General features: G+C 34.5%; 2 protein-coding genes across 2 annotated transcripts; both read right to left on the bottom strand.

Moving 5' to 3' along the window:
* Positions 1–930: 930 nt before the first annotated feature.
* LOC117929299 lies at positions 931–7,282 on the bottom strand. Its single transcript, XM_034849575.1, has 4 exons — positions 4,107–7,282; positions 3,452–3,578; positions 3,220–3,321; positions 931–1,263 (listed from the first exon to the last, which is right to left on the bottom strand). The coding sequence occupies exons 1-4, from the start codon at positions 7,118–7,120 to the stop codon at positions 1,210–1,212; spliced, it is 3,297 nt and encodes a 1,098-aa protein (XP_034705466.1). The 5' UTR covers positions 7,121–7,282; the 3' UTR covers positions 931–1,209.
* Positions 7,283–8,038: 756 nt separating this feature from the next.
* On the bottom strand, positions 8,039–9,457 carry LOC117929300 (caffeoylshikimate esterase-like). The gene has a single exon (XM_034849576.1). It carries the CDS (start codon positions 9,266–9,268, stop codon positions 8,279–8,281), a length of 990 nt encoding a protein of 329 aa, XP_034705467.1. The 5' UTR covers positions 9,269–9,457; the 3' UTR covers positions 8,039–8,278.
* Between the last annotated feature and the right edge of the window lie 5,433 nt (positions 9,458–14,890).

Here is a 14,890-nt window from a genome sequence, read left to right as displayed (position 1 = left end):
ATTTTTAGTGACTTCCCTTATTATTTTCAAATATTTTATTCTTTTAAATTAAAATAATATTTGATCTTACCCTTCTAAATTAAAATAATATCTATAATTAGAATTTAAAAAAAATCATAAAAACAAGTATAATTAAAAAAAAAATCCTATTTGAAATTTTTTTATGTTAGTTGATGAAAATGAAAAAAGAAAAAATCATAACACACTTTATTTGGTTTCTATGATGTTTTGAAAGTTAAAAATTAATGAAAACAAATTGTTATTCCTTATTATAAATTTTTATTTTAAAAATAGTTTTTTATTTTTTAAATTAAAAACTATTTTGAAATCATACCATGGAATAGACTCCAACTTTATACTTGTTGCTTGAAATTATAATTATTTTTTATTTTATTTTAAAAAATTACTTGTAGAGAATAATTACCAAATAAACACATAAATTTTTAAAAACAATTTTTTTTTTTTTTTTTACAACTATAAATTGCATGTGGCTCTAATACCATAAAGGATTAGAGACAACTATAATTGGGTGAAAGCGTGACGAAGCAATACTGCATAGAGGTAGAAGGCTCATGGATCATGAACTTCTGCTCTTGAAGAAGAAGTAATGAAGGTATCTAAGGAATAAGCATCAATTAGCTCTATGTCAGCAGTCATGGTAATACAGAGAATGCAAGTATCATTTGGAATGATTAGACGTAAAGGGTCTGTAGGTGGTTTTTTAAGTCCATCGTCGAATCCCTACCCTAGACAGGTGGTGAAAACTACCAAGGTAGAGTATGCTAAGGGTAGAGGGAACTTTAAATACATAGAGATCTGAAAGAACACTGCATGCATTCAAACAACCTAACAGTAATAGTTGAGTGGAATGCTCCCTGTCTGGTTTAGAATAATAAATTCCAAGCTACCAAATAAGAGGTGGGGCTAATCTCTAAAAGTTTCCTTGAACAAGCAGGGTATTCAAATATTTAACGAATGATAATCAAAAAGTGCAATTGTAGAAACAATAACAGAGAGAATGAAGTTCTACAGCTGCAAATTGGCATTGGAGGAAGCCCCATTTCATAGTTTTCCCTATGGGCAAAGTTTTAGGCAGAGCTACTCAGCTTGAAAGCTTTGAAATTTGCAACATGGCAATTGTTCTCAAAATGCTTTCTCCTCTCTACTCCCTCAAGGACCAGTCTGATTCACTTTCTTTGGACTTGAAAACTAAGCAGCCGTGCCAATTAATACATTCCTGATCAACTTCAAGATGTCCGAGACCTGAACAAAACCACAGCTACTTAAAAACACATCTCCTTAAGAAATTCAAGCAGACATCAGTTGATATGCATGCATAAATATATGTATGGCTACAAGTGTTGTGTGCTTGCTAACTAGGTATAGAACACGACGAGTGCACAGCACAATAAGTCTTTTCATTGATGTTCTGCCGCAACTATGATTCAAATACAGATGAACTATTGAGGGTATGCCTCATATTTCTGCTTACATCCTTTGGAACATGTCATAGAGGGGAAAACGGTTGGTTCTAATGAAAAAAAAAATTATTTTTCATTTCATGCCCTGCCTAAATTCATTACCAAAAAAAGACAGTTTTGATTTCATTGCATTTTCTGGCATTTTTCTATGAAAAAGTATAGCAGCCATAGTTTTGAACATTGGTAGCAATACCAGAACCACAAGTTTGGACGCTTGGAAAACTGAAAAGCGAAAAAGCAAGCACCAGCCTTTTATAGTTAGGTTTAAATGGATGTGCAAGAAATGAAAGTGATATCAGAGGCCCAATCCTAAAAGATTCCAGGAGATTAGCCTAAAAGCTTATTTTTAGGCTTGAGCCTAACTTCTGTCAACATTAGACTTGTTAATGCTTTAAATTAGAATGACAATTTTGTTCCATTCATACATTGCTTCCCACACTACTTACTTTCTTGGGTCTCTACCATCATGATTGAGTTTGAGATGTTTGAAAGATTATTTCAATGGAAGTCAGTAGGCGTTCAATCTAATGACAATGCACTAGCTATTTAAAATGCGATGAAATGGAAATTCAAAGCAAAATACACAAGAAAACAGCCAAAAAGGCAAAGGGAGGAGGGATATTTGAATGTCCATAAGGGAACGTTCAAACACCACCTATTGTGCATTTGAATGTCCCACCAGCATTCAAGTGCCCTCCTACATGCAGTTGCATGCTCAGCCAAATTTCATCCAATTTCGTGATTTTTAATGTTTTAAAATGTACCTTTTGGTAATTTTACCTTTCATATGCTTACTCTAGGGACTTTGATTTGTTGTTGATGAGATAATGAAGAGATAGTCATTACTTTGCCTTAAAACTCCTAACTTTCAAAATTTTCAAGATTATTCTTGGAAGTCATCATGGGATTGAGGACTAAGGAGTAAAAGGTGTTGCATCATGGACGTGAAAGAAGAATGTAGGGGCTGATATCAAGTAAAACTATGTATCTTTTTTTTTTAAATCTAGTAGATTTAATATACAGTGTCCATTGTGTGGATCAATTATTGTTATACTTTTTTCAAATTATTTTTTAATTCAAAAATTGGATCTTGAATTGATTGAAATGCAAAAGATGAAAAAGGTTTTACCCCCTTCCCATCCCTCTGTAGGTAATCCTGTTCTTTTCCTCTCTTTGGGCCTCTTGTACTGCAGCTTTTAAAGGAGTTCCTCTAAGTGTTTTACAACTCAACTGGGCTGCGGTTTGCGCTTCAAAAGTTTGAGAGTGTTGGGGTTTCTCTTTGTTTTTAGTTTTCTAAAGTTGAGTGGTTTCTACTTTGTTCAGTTTTTGTTTTTGTGGGAAGGACCTCTCATCCTTCTCTTGTTTTCTTCTCTTTCTCTTGTATCTTTTCTTCTATTAATATAATTTTCTTTGTTTCTGATCAAAAAAAGAACAAACTTTCAAGATTGAAAAAAGATGAAGGCTGTGAATACAATTTCCTTTTCAGAACAAGAGGAACCCAAAACCTTCCTATGGTTGGAAGCTAGGAAATATAACTTACTACAAATGCTGGTGGTAAGGCCATGACCTGAGGAATTCACAATTTTCACAAAGATATGGAATATGAGCTGCTCAGTTTTTGTGAGGTCTGGGTTAAAATCATTGGCTGATGATCAGAAGATGTTTCTGACTGGACTAGACATTTTAGTACCACCACATGAAAATATAAAACATTTTCAACATTATGAACATAGCTCACCTCAAAATATTGCTGCAAAACTGGTGAATACCGATCCAGTGTCAAGTATATTCTCTCAAGTAGGCCCAGAAGAACATCCACTTGATCACCCAACAGATCCACCTAAATGGAACATGCCACCATCTTTAGAAAAATAAATTTCAGTTTGAAAACTTACAAACCAAAATTCAAAATAACTCCATCTGCTAATCATGAACGTAAAAGAAATGCAAACTGTATTGTATTTTGGAACCTCAATTTCAGCCTTCTGGAGATTATGGCACCTCCTCATAAAAGCATTCCTGTAAAGCGACTCTTTTTGGCTTAGTGAGGCAATGAGTTCAACAAGTGATTCTAATTTATTTTTTACCTCATCCAACCTGTAAGAGGCACAAAGGAGTTGTTAGCTCATGTAGAGGTACGTTTATTTTTAAGTATAAATTGAAATCATAGCTAAATTTGCTTGTGGGAATGCTTTTCAGTTCTTTATACTAATTTTGATGTCATCAAATCCTTGTAACATAAAAAAGTTCCATTCTCATGCAGCTACATATATATAGGTGAAAGATCTCTCTTCAAGTGGTGGTGGTGGTGGTGGTGGTGATGTAGTGATAGCAGGATTGCTATCTTAGGAAAAGAAAATATAATCATCATATTATGGACGCAAAAATCTAATGAAAAATGTCATCTACAATTAAACATGATTTCAACTATGAAACAATGATTAATTCAAGTCCTTACAAAATGCCTAATCATCATAAAGATTTAGCACACTTTGTTTAATAAAATAGAAACAAATACAAAAATGGTTCTGCAGAGTCTTGACAATAAAACCAACAAGGGGATCTGATCAAATGTTTGAATTGCATGTTCATAAAACAGTAGAAATTCATCCAAAATCTAAGTACCTCAAAGCATTTGTTCTCAATTTTTTGTTAACTGCATCCTCAAAATTCACAAGTAGTTGTGGAAATCCAATGAAATTGGAGAACGCAAAATTAGATGGGTCTGACTGTGTTTCTTTTGGTGGGCATGGGTGCACTTCGTCACGTGCAACACCTTCAATAGGAGTCATCTGATCATGAACCTTTACCAAATTGCCTACATCTATGCCTATACTAGAACCCAAGTTGCTCAATAGATCCTTACTCATAATTAAGTGCTGCAAAGTCTTCTCTATTTTGCTAATTACAGAACTGATCATGCTTTCCTCCTCAGTCAACAGCTCTTCAAACAAGTCATCCCACTTCAACCATCCACATCGCAACCCCACAAGGTTAATATATGCATTATGTTCCTTTAATTTTGAGCTTGCACTCAGCATCAAGTCTTCCCCCATATAAAAAGATTTTAGCAGTGAATTTAGTTTCTGAATCAAACTTCCATCTCCACTTTCTTCTTCAATTCCATATAACTTGTTAGCAGAGAACAAGTTGCCTGGAAAATTTTCTGGATTCTGGCCTTCAGATTCTGTTGGAAAGATATAAGCATTTTTCATTGCCTCAACAATGACATATTTATATATATCTTCCTCAATGAGGCTCCCCATGTTATAAGCATCTATATCCATTCTCCAATTCTGAACCATTTCCTTGAGGAAAACCATACAAATGTCCTCCTTCACTAGGGTTTCTAAACTTTGAGATAACTCATTGGTAAATGGGAAGTTGCACAGAGAATTGTCCAGAACTCTAACCCCTTGCTGTTGACTTAATGGGGAATTGGAGATGTTCACAATATCTTTTATAGTCTCATCAAAGACAATCCAATATATATCTTCCCTAAGAAGACTCTCAGACTTATAACTTTCTATGACCTTGTTCCATTCCTCAACCATTTCCATGATGAAAACTGCATATACATCCTCCCTTATTATGCCCTCCAAGTCATGCAACAACATATTTGTAGATGCTGAGTCTTCCAGACAGCTAACACCAGCTTTGGCACCCTGATTTTTTGCTAATGCAAAGGCATGAGTACATCCAAAATCCTTAACTGCTTCATTGAAGATAATGTAATATATTTCTTCCCGGATCTGGGCTTCAGCTTCACTGCTTTCAAGGTTCTGGTTCCAATCAATGACCATTTCCCTAAAGATGTCCCAACATATACACTCCCTTATCAGAGTCTCGGCATCATGATTATAGAACTTGATATAAAATTCTTTCATCAATCCTTTAAAAAGAATGACATTAGTTGCTTCCATTATCATGGATTGCAAAGCTAAATCTTCCACATCTTGCTTTAGTTTCTTTATCTCAGTCTGCAGTTCTTCATCTCCTGCAAGAGAAACTGTATCACTACCCACTTTCTCCATAACATCTTCTGAAGTATCAATTCCCATTTCCAATTGATCAGTTATATCAAGTCTTGATAACCTTTTCTCAGGAAAATTTTGCTCCTCATGGATGCCAAAATCATCATGAAAAGTTTCACCTAACTCAGATTTCCATTTGATTAAATTGTTCAATTTTACAATAACTTCTTCAATCCTTCTTTTTGGACCATCAGGATCCTTGTCACTCCTGCGAGATGAAAGTCCCTTCTCTCGGAGAATTTCCCCCTTCACCAAATTCAGCTCTTCACATTTTTTCCTGATAATGGATTCATGGCTCTTTATCATCTTTGCAACAAGGTGGCTTCTGTCCCCTTCTAGATCCTCTTCAAGTGCCTTTTCCATATGGTCCAATTCTTCAACCTTTGAGGAGGAATTATCAGGTTTGCCATAAATTTTGCATTCTGGTAAACAGTTTTCTCTTGCATGTTGAGAGATCTTAAACCCAGTATTTGTTTGGGATGAAGGAGCTAAAGTTTCATGATCGTTGGTACTATTGATCTGCACCTCATTTTGACCACCAAGAGGCACAAGTTCATCACGCAAAATAGTAATATCATTCACTAAATCAGTCCATTGCTCACTTAAGAAGAAAAGAGAAGCTTGCTTTTTGCACTTCCTCATTTCCCCTTCAAAATTCTCCCCAAAATCCCTCATGAAGCCTTTAGTCAAGATGGATATTGTGTCTTTCTCAATAGTCCACCTCCATTGCTGCTCTATTGTTCCCACCTCAGACAAGAAAATTGCATTCTGCATCTTTCCAAAAGTAACGTCCAAAGCTTCTCTTAGGCTCTCTAGTTCCGAGCTCATTTGATCGAATCCTATGTTCACTTCTGGCCTGATGGAATAATTTGAGCGCTCGCTCTCACTATCGTTCACCTTCTCACAAAGCTCAATTTCATTACTTTCAATAGACCAACCCTGTTCCTTGTCTCCCAGTCCAGAATCAGCCTCAAGATTTACCAGAGTGGAAGGGGCCTGGTTGACCTTCCTCATCCCACTTGTTATATTCATCCGCTCATCCTCAAGCTTTTGTTTAATATTCCAAACCCTCTGATCTACATTATTCTTTAATTCACAAAGCTCACCTTCTCTATTTTCATCCCCACTTATCCGATTGCTCAAAATAAACTCTTGAAGACCCTCACTCTTTGTTTTTTCAACCTCAAGGTCAGTACAAAGGGAGATTAACTCTGCTTCTTTTAGTTCCAATGCTTGCCTAAGCTTCAACTCATTCTCTAACCTCTCAGTTAACTCTCTATCCTTCTCTGAGAGAGCAAACTCAGTTTCCTTAAGACGTCCTCGAAGCCGGTCTCTAATTTCTTTCACATCCAGGAGCATCTTTTCATGGCAGCTTTCAGGGATGTAGTTGTCCGTCTCTTCTTCGACAAAATTCAAACAACCTTCCAATTGCATTATTGCCAATTCGTAAAACTTTGTTATCTCATTCAAACGCCCTATATCTCCTTCTTTGGACTTCACTTTTTCATGGGCTTTATCCATTGCAGAGTGCAAAATTGACATCATAATAGAATCAGTTATAGAAACCCTTAATCTACAATCCATCCCAGCAAAAAACCCATCCATTCTTCCAAGAGAAAAAAAGAAGTAAAAGAAATATGTCACCAAATCAAAGCAATGAGCAGTTATCTATGGCAAGAAACAAAACAGAGTATAGACATGCATAAAATAAACAAAGAGTTTACATAATTTCTTTACAAAAAATATCAGAAAATTGTCTGTAAAACCAAAGAATAGGATCTAACCAGGTTGGATGTGTCAACTCACCTGTTCCAAGATGTTGCAAGGTCCACTCCTATGTGTCTCTCTCTCCCCAGGTGTTTGTCAGAGCTGCTTTTGCTCTCCCTATGTCCCTACCTCATGAAATTCGGCCATGTGCTAGTTGGAATAGGTTAGAAGACCAAGTCATGTGGCACTTTACCTGGGATTTACCCAGAGCAAGTGATCAACAATCAAACTTCTATAAACACCCCATCAGATCTTAGAGGCTTGGCCACAGTTCCTCGAGAAACTTCATGAATGTTAGGAAAGCCCATCTTAGGAAACAATAGCACAGTTCAAGACTTTAGAGTTTGTGGGCTCATTATTAGAATTACAAAATGCCATTTTCAGGTTGAATCTATGCTGAGTCCTATATTTCATTCTTAGGCTGGAAGCCAACACAGCCCAGATCACCATAAGCATGTACCCTCATTCACATTTATGAGGTTCACTCTTATGCTCTAAGTTCCAACTTCTAACCACATCCATGGTGTTTCACATATTTCTCTTTCCAACAATTAAATCTGGTTGGTGGAAGAGTCATTTCCTTGACGTTTTCCAACCACCACCTCCTCCTGTCATCATCTTGGATTCAATTTCCATCACCCAGTACCCCTCCAACCTCAGTAGTGATACAACCACACCTTCACATTCCAAGAGAAATTAGCAAACTTGAGGGCTAAAACTTCTCCTCTGGAATAAAATTAAGAACAACATAAAATATATGTAAGGATTCAGAAAACCGTCCTCCAGCTCTGATGTAGAATTGAGAAATATTGGTTTACATCCCAGAACATTAAAAATGTAGGTATAGATTATTTGTCTCACAATGATCGATACCCTTATATCACTTATCAGAACTGAAAAAGAGTTGAAGGATACAGCTTATTTTAAAGGCATAAACTAGTATATGACACGGCATGTTATAATTGGCATCATCCCATTTTTATAAGAGAACGGCGCCTACGCGCCACCATCTCCACCACCGGCAGCGGCCCGTTCGGCTCTGGTTCGAAGCCACTCGACGATGTCCCCAAACACCAACTCTACATTCTCATCAGGCTCACCCACCAACTGGTGGATCATATCGGGGTAGATCTTCAGCGTCTTATCCTTACTCGGGGCGCGTCGGTACAGCTCCTCCACGCACGCCGGATCGCACACCACGTCATCGGCGCCGTGCACCACTAGAAACGGCACCTCCACCTCACCGTATCTATTTTGGATCTCTCGGCACACTCTCAGAAGCTCCTGCGCTGTGGCGGCTCTCGGCCTCGCCACCGGACGGCGCGGGCTCGCCAGGGCCAGGTTCCGCTTCCACTCCACCTTGAACGACAGCTGCGGCAAGGCGCCGCGCGTGGGCACCACGCGCCACGTGGGGACCACGGCGGCCAAGAGGAACAGAAAGTGTTCTAATGGCCAAGGGGGTTTGAACTTGGGGCTTATTCCGCACATGGCGCCGTTAAGCACGAGGCCGTCCCAGGGGCGGCTAGGTCCGCGGCGGAGAGTGATGAGGAGGGCGATGGCCCCGCCGAGGGACTCGGAGTAGAGGAAGGAGGGGAGGGATGGCGCGTGGCGGGCACGGAAGGAGTCGAAGAAGGCGATGCAGTCATCGACGACAGGGTTGATGTCGGGGATATGGGCAACGAGGCCGTCGGAGAAGCCGTGGCCCTGGTGATCGATGGCGCAGGTGGCGAAACCGGCTTTGGTGAAATGGACCGCCGTGAGCTGGAGAAACCAGCTGGACTCGCCGGTGAAACCGTGGACGACGGCAAGAGTACCGATAATTTTAGTAGGAGGGAGGGGAGTCCAGGACTGCGTGAAGAGCTTCATGCCCCTGGAGTTGGTGATGTACTCGGAGGAGTGAGTGACCGAGTGACGAGCGTAGAACTCGGAGGGAGAGAGCGAGCCAAAGGGGCTCTGCTCGTTGGCCTCAGCCACTGGGTGCACCATTGTTGGCTAAAATGCGCCTGGACTGAGAGGCTAGTAGTATCAACTATCAAGTGAAGCGCATATGCAGAGAGAAGAGGAGGGAGGTGTGGATTGGAGGATTGTTGAAAACGGGTGGGGTGGATTTATTAATATTCAATGCCTCCATTCTTGGACATTATTCTGTGAATTTCGTCTCAAATTTCTGCGGCTCTTTCAAATATGGACTATTTCGACAGATGATGAATCCCAAGGAACTCAAAATTTCAAAAATAACCCTGCTATTACTTCTTCCTTTTTTCTTTTTCTTTTTTTAACATCTTTACCTCAATTTATTTTCCTCCAAAACCACCATATCCCTATGGTCTATTGAACTTTGAACCAAAATACTACATTTAAAAAAAAATCCATAAATTACCCCCTTTCTAAAATAATGTTCAATCTAATATGTCTGCGTCATATAGATTGTCACATCATAAAACCGTAGTTGATAACTACGGTTTTATTTTTAAAAAATAGTCAAAACCGTAGTCACCAACCACGGTTTTAACTTTAAGTTTAAAACCGAAGTTGGTGACTACAGCTTTAACTATTTTAAAAACAGTCAAAGTCGTAGTCACCAACTACAGCTTTAACTTTCCTTTACCTTTTCTCCCTTTCCCGATTAGTTTTATTCATTTAAACTAATTGGTTTTAGGTTTAAATTTAAACTAATTATATTTATAACTAATTAGTTACAACAACACTATATTGATATAGAAAAAATAATATATTAAAAAAAATTTACAATCTAAACCTCCAATCAAAATAACTTTTAAAAAATTGACCATTCACATGATTTAAAATTTGAACTTAAAAAATTGGTTTTAGGTTTAAATTTAAAGTTATGATCACCAACTACTATTTTGACTATTTTAAAAAAAAAAAATCAAAAATCATGATTACCAATTACAATTTTGTGATGTGAATACCCACGTGAATAAGACACACGTCACATTAAAAATTATTTTGAGAATAAAATTATTTTGTGAATTTTTTGTTTTAAAGAAATCATTTTTGCCCAAAACTCCCATTAGTACCCAATAAAAAACATTTTTCTTATTATCAATGAATTTACAAAAATATTCCAAAGCATTTTCATCTATTTACTAAAACAATTAAACTAAATAGTGAATCGATTGGAAAAACAAAGGTATTTTCTTTCTACAATTCTATATTTTAAGAAATGGAAAAACAAATTCTTTTAGGTTGGCATTTTAAGTTTAACATTTTAAGCATTTCCATTCCATTTTGATCCCATTTTGAAAGGAGAAAAATGGAAAAAAAATTTATTTTTGTTGTATTTAAGTAATTTTCCAATTATTTACCCACTTGAAGTCATATTATATTTTGAACAAGTGCATAATTGCCTTTAATTTTTGCACAAAGTTACAAAATAATATAACATTCTTCATTATGAGGGTATAAAATAGTATATTTATAACTAATTATATTTATATTGAGTATAGTGCCAAATATTTTCATAAAATTATCAAAATATATTTTTATATTAAATTAAAGACATCAATTATTTAATTTTATATATTACTATTCTTTAAATAATGAGATTAATTAAAATTAAATATTTTTATTACACCACTTACATATTTTTAATCAATATAAAATCAAAATAATATAATATTTTATTTAAAAAATTAAAGGTAAATATATATATATATATATATATATATATATATATATATATATATATATATATATATATATATATATATATATATATATTTATATATAAAATTAAAATTAAAGTCGTAGTTGGTGACTACGCCTTTGACTGTTTTTAAAAATAGTCAAAGCCGTAATCATCAACTACGGTTTTAACTTTAAGTTAAAACCGTGGTTGGTGACTACGGTTTTGATTGTTCTTTAAAAGTAAAACAACTACGGTTTTATGACATTAGATTGGGCATTATTTTGGAAATGGGGGTACTTTATGGATTTTTTTTTTAAAACATCGTATTTTGGGTCAAAGCTCTGGTCTATTTTCCTTCAAATGTCTCTTTTAGTCTTTTCTCTATGTTTTATTCCAAAAAAAATTGAGAGAAAATGTGATGAAAAGAAAATAAAAATGAAAAGTAGTAGCTGAAAATTAAAAAATAAAATAAATAAATTATTTTTATATATTATTTTATTTAATTAAATTTTTTATATAAACATTAAATAATTTATATATATATAAACTTTTATTTAATTTTAATTATATTTTATTTTCTTTCATAAAAACTAAACATAAAAAATCATTTTCCTCTAATTTTTACAATTTTATCTAATTTCCTCATTCAGTACATATTTTTTTCTATCTTACTAATTTTAAGTTAGTTTTATTTTGTTATCATCGAGATTGCACTAATTTTCTCTTACCACTATCAATTTTTGTTTATATTTCTCTCACTAACACGCTCTCACCCAATGATAAAAAAAATCGATAATTATGGATATATCGGTACTTTGATTTTACATATATATCAGATATATACGGATATTTTGAAAAAAAAAAAATTGATAAGTCTAAAATTTATCAAAACTCATGAAAATATAAGAAAAACATGTAATTAGAAGTATAATAAACATTTTAAAGTTATTTTGTTGGATAATTTGATATATATGTATGTGTTTGAAAATTGAAATTTTATAAATTATTTGAAAATCGAATTTTTGAGAATTATTTAAAAATTTGAGTTTTGAAAATTAAATTTTGACACCAAAATATGAAAAATTAGAAGGATGACATTTGACCTTTAGGTAGTGCACTGGAAGGTGGCCGTGCATAGCCATGTGGGAGTGAGTCTTAGGGTAGAGAGATGCTAGTAGGGATGGGTAGAACTTTGGTGTGCTGCTGAAACTTATTTAGATCAAAGCATCAAGTAGCTACAATCTCTTCATAAATCTAAGCTTTCATCACTGAATTCTCACCATAAAAACCACCATATGCAGCCCACAATATCACCTGAACTCCACTGAAAATTCAATCTCCAAGAATCCATTAACAACAATGAAAATTCAACAAGTTTTAGTTAGCATCAACAATAACAAATGGAAGAGTTGAACTCCACTTTCAGCAAATAAATAAAAAATCTCATTTTCTCCAACCATAGCCCGGCCATTGATGATATCATCCCACCATCAACAAGAAACATAGCAATAAAGTGATAAACAGAGAAGAATGAAAAAAACAAAAACATGAAAAATAGAATATGAACTTAGCTCTTTTTCATGGATTGTTAAAAAGTTAAGAACATGTGGATTTAGCAAAGAAAGCAAGCATGATTCTTATATATATATATATATCAAGTCCAGGGATGGAGTAATGCATCAACTACTTACAAGAGGAGTCAAGGAAACCAATATAAAATCAAATAGAGCATGTATGCAAACAAACATATTCGGCTAAACAGACTAAAAATCCTTAATGTCCAAACCAAACAATAAAATAACACCCAAGAATCTGCAGAAAAATGTAGGACAATAATATGAAAATGAGGAAATGTAAGGTTCACAAAGACCTTACTTGGGAGGCCTCCTCTTGAGCAAGACTTTTTTCGTCCAGCTTCCTAATTCTTTTTCCTCTGCTCCAACTCTCTATCTCACAGTTTTTCTTGCTTTCCTTGCAAGAATATCAATAGACTCATAGCTCTCCCTTTTTCCCTCAAGCTCCCCAATGGATCCTCTCTAACAGCTCGTCATCGGAAAATGTTCCCCTAAACTAGAATCTGAATCCTCTATTTCCTTAATGTCTCTTATCTGATCTCTCTTCCATTACCTCACTCTCTCGAAATCACTCCCCTATAACCCTCTAGCTCCCCCTTTCTTTGCTCTGTTTTTCTTTCTTCTTTTTTTCAAGTCTCCAACTCCCTCCAAAAACCATTTTTCTGCAACTCTCTCCTTCTCGAATCCCTTTCTTTGTCACACCCCTTCGGACTCCTCATTCTTCTCTATTTAATGCTCATATCATCATCATCTAAAGCTCCCTCCTTCCAATCATCTCCCTCTTTTCCTTTTTGCTCTGTTTTTCTTCCCTTCCCAATCTCTACCCGTTCCACTGCTCACCCTCTACTCTCATGCCCTCTATTCAGAAAATGTCTCCATCTCAACCACCACCATGGAAAGGTGGTAGTGTATTTTTGTCACATGTCCCATGCAGTTCTAAGCACTTATGGAGTTCGTCTCCCACTCCTCTAAATGAAAAAAAAAAAAAAAAACAGTTCCTCAATGGTCCAAAGAGGGTCTAAAGTATGATACAATTTATCATATTTGATAATAATATGGTATACGTGGGTAAAAAAAATGTAAATTCTATAAGGGGGTGTTTGGTACACGGGAATAGAAAGTGGGAATAGACATCTCATTCCTTTTCTCCCCTATTCCTATGTTTGGATAAATGTTAAGAAAGCGGAAATGAAATAAAAAATTATTCCGACAGAAATCAAATCCAACTTATGAGTCGGATTTGCATTCATTAAAAGTAGGTGGTATTCTGATTCATTAAACCTATTTGATAATATAAAATAACCTAAATTACTATTTTACCCTCTTATCTTGTTCTTCAAACCCGATGTTTATCTTCTTTGTAAAGGTAGAGATCCATTCATCATCCACTTCTTATCTTCTTTGCAAAGCTAGAGACCCACTCATCATCCAATTCTCTGCAACAAGTGATTCTTCCAAATTGAATCAATTAAACCTTCCACGATATTTTAAAAAAAAATAAATAAATAAATTTCTAATTTATAGGGTTTTGGATGTTCATTTTGATTGTTGGATCTAGGATTCGTCATTGTTTGCTGCAACTAGGTTCTGAAAACTCCCTTCTACATCTTGGATTAGGTTTACCTTATTTTCTCTTTCTTCTTCTACTTCTTTATATTTGTTTATTCTTCTCTATAAAATAATTAATTTTGGAGGATATACTAGTTGTAGATTTTAGTAGATATGGTACTTATATTGAGAACTAGAATGAAGTTTGTGTTTTTTTATTTCCTTTTTTGCAAATAAGAAATAAGTATTTGGTAGCTTTGACAATTTATATGTTCTTATATTTTTTTCTCTTTTTTTTCTTAGTAAAATATAATTCTATAGCTTTTTTTTGCATGGCAAATTATTTAAAATTTTGATAAAAAAAAATGAATATTTAAAATTTTTTAAGGTTATGGATTTTATCGGATATGATACTTGTTGAAAATTAGAATAAATTTGAATTCTTTTATTTCCTCCTTTGAAAATAGGAAAAACATTTGCTAGCTTTGAGAATTTAAATATTATAATAAATAATTTTTTTTGCAAAATATAATTTTATAACTACTTAAGCATGACAAATTATTCAAATTTTTAATAAAAATAATAATTGAATATTTGTGCATTAGGGTTATACGATTTTTTATGGTTAATTTTTTATTTATTGAGTATATATATATATATATTTTTTAGTCTTATTATTTAATAACGAAAAACCTCTCAAATTTTATTTTTTAAAAAATAAATGTAAAAATAAAAAATATTTTAAATTATATGTAAGGATATTATTGTAAATTTATTTCTTTTTCATTTCCATTCCTATTATTATCAAACATTGGAATGGAAACAAATAATCAT

The sequence above is a fragment of the Vitis riparia genome, chromosome 13, assembly GCF_004353265.1.
Source record: "Vitis riparia cultivar Riparia Gloire de Montpellier isolate 1030 chromosome 13, EGFV_Vit.rip_1.0, whole genome shotgun sequence".
Classification (NCBI taxonomy): domain Eukaryota; kingdom Viridiplantae; phylum Streptophyta; class Magnoliopsida; order Vitales; family Vitaceae; genus Vitis; species Vitis riparia.
This window is presented reverse-complemented; position numbering and strand designations above follow the sequence as displayed.

Bases quoted from the DNA above. Each gene is read 5' to 3' on its own strand.
- LOC117929299 (XM_034849575.1), bottom strand. From the start codon at position 7,120: ATGGATGGGTTTTTTGCTGGGATGGATTGTAGATTAAGGGTTTCTATA. The intron at 3,579-4,106 runs GTACTTAGATTT...TGCCTCTTACAG, and splicing joins TTGAGAACAAATGCTTTGAG to GTTGGATGAGGTAAAAAATA. The intron at 1,264-3,219 runs GTGAGCTATGTT...GGTTTTGTTCAG, and splicing joins TTTTGCAGCAATATTTTGAG to GTCTCGGACATCTTGAAGTT.
- LOC117929300 (XM_034849576.1), bottom strand. From the start codon at position 9,268: ATGGTGCACCCAGTGGCTGAGGCCAACGAGCAGAGCCCCTTTGGCTCG.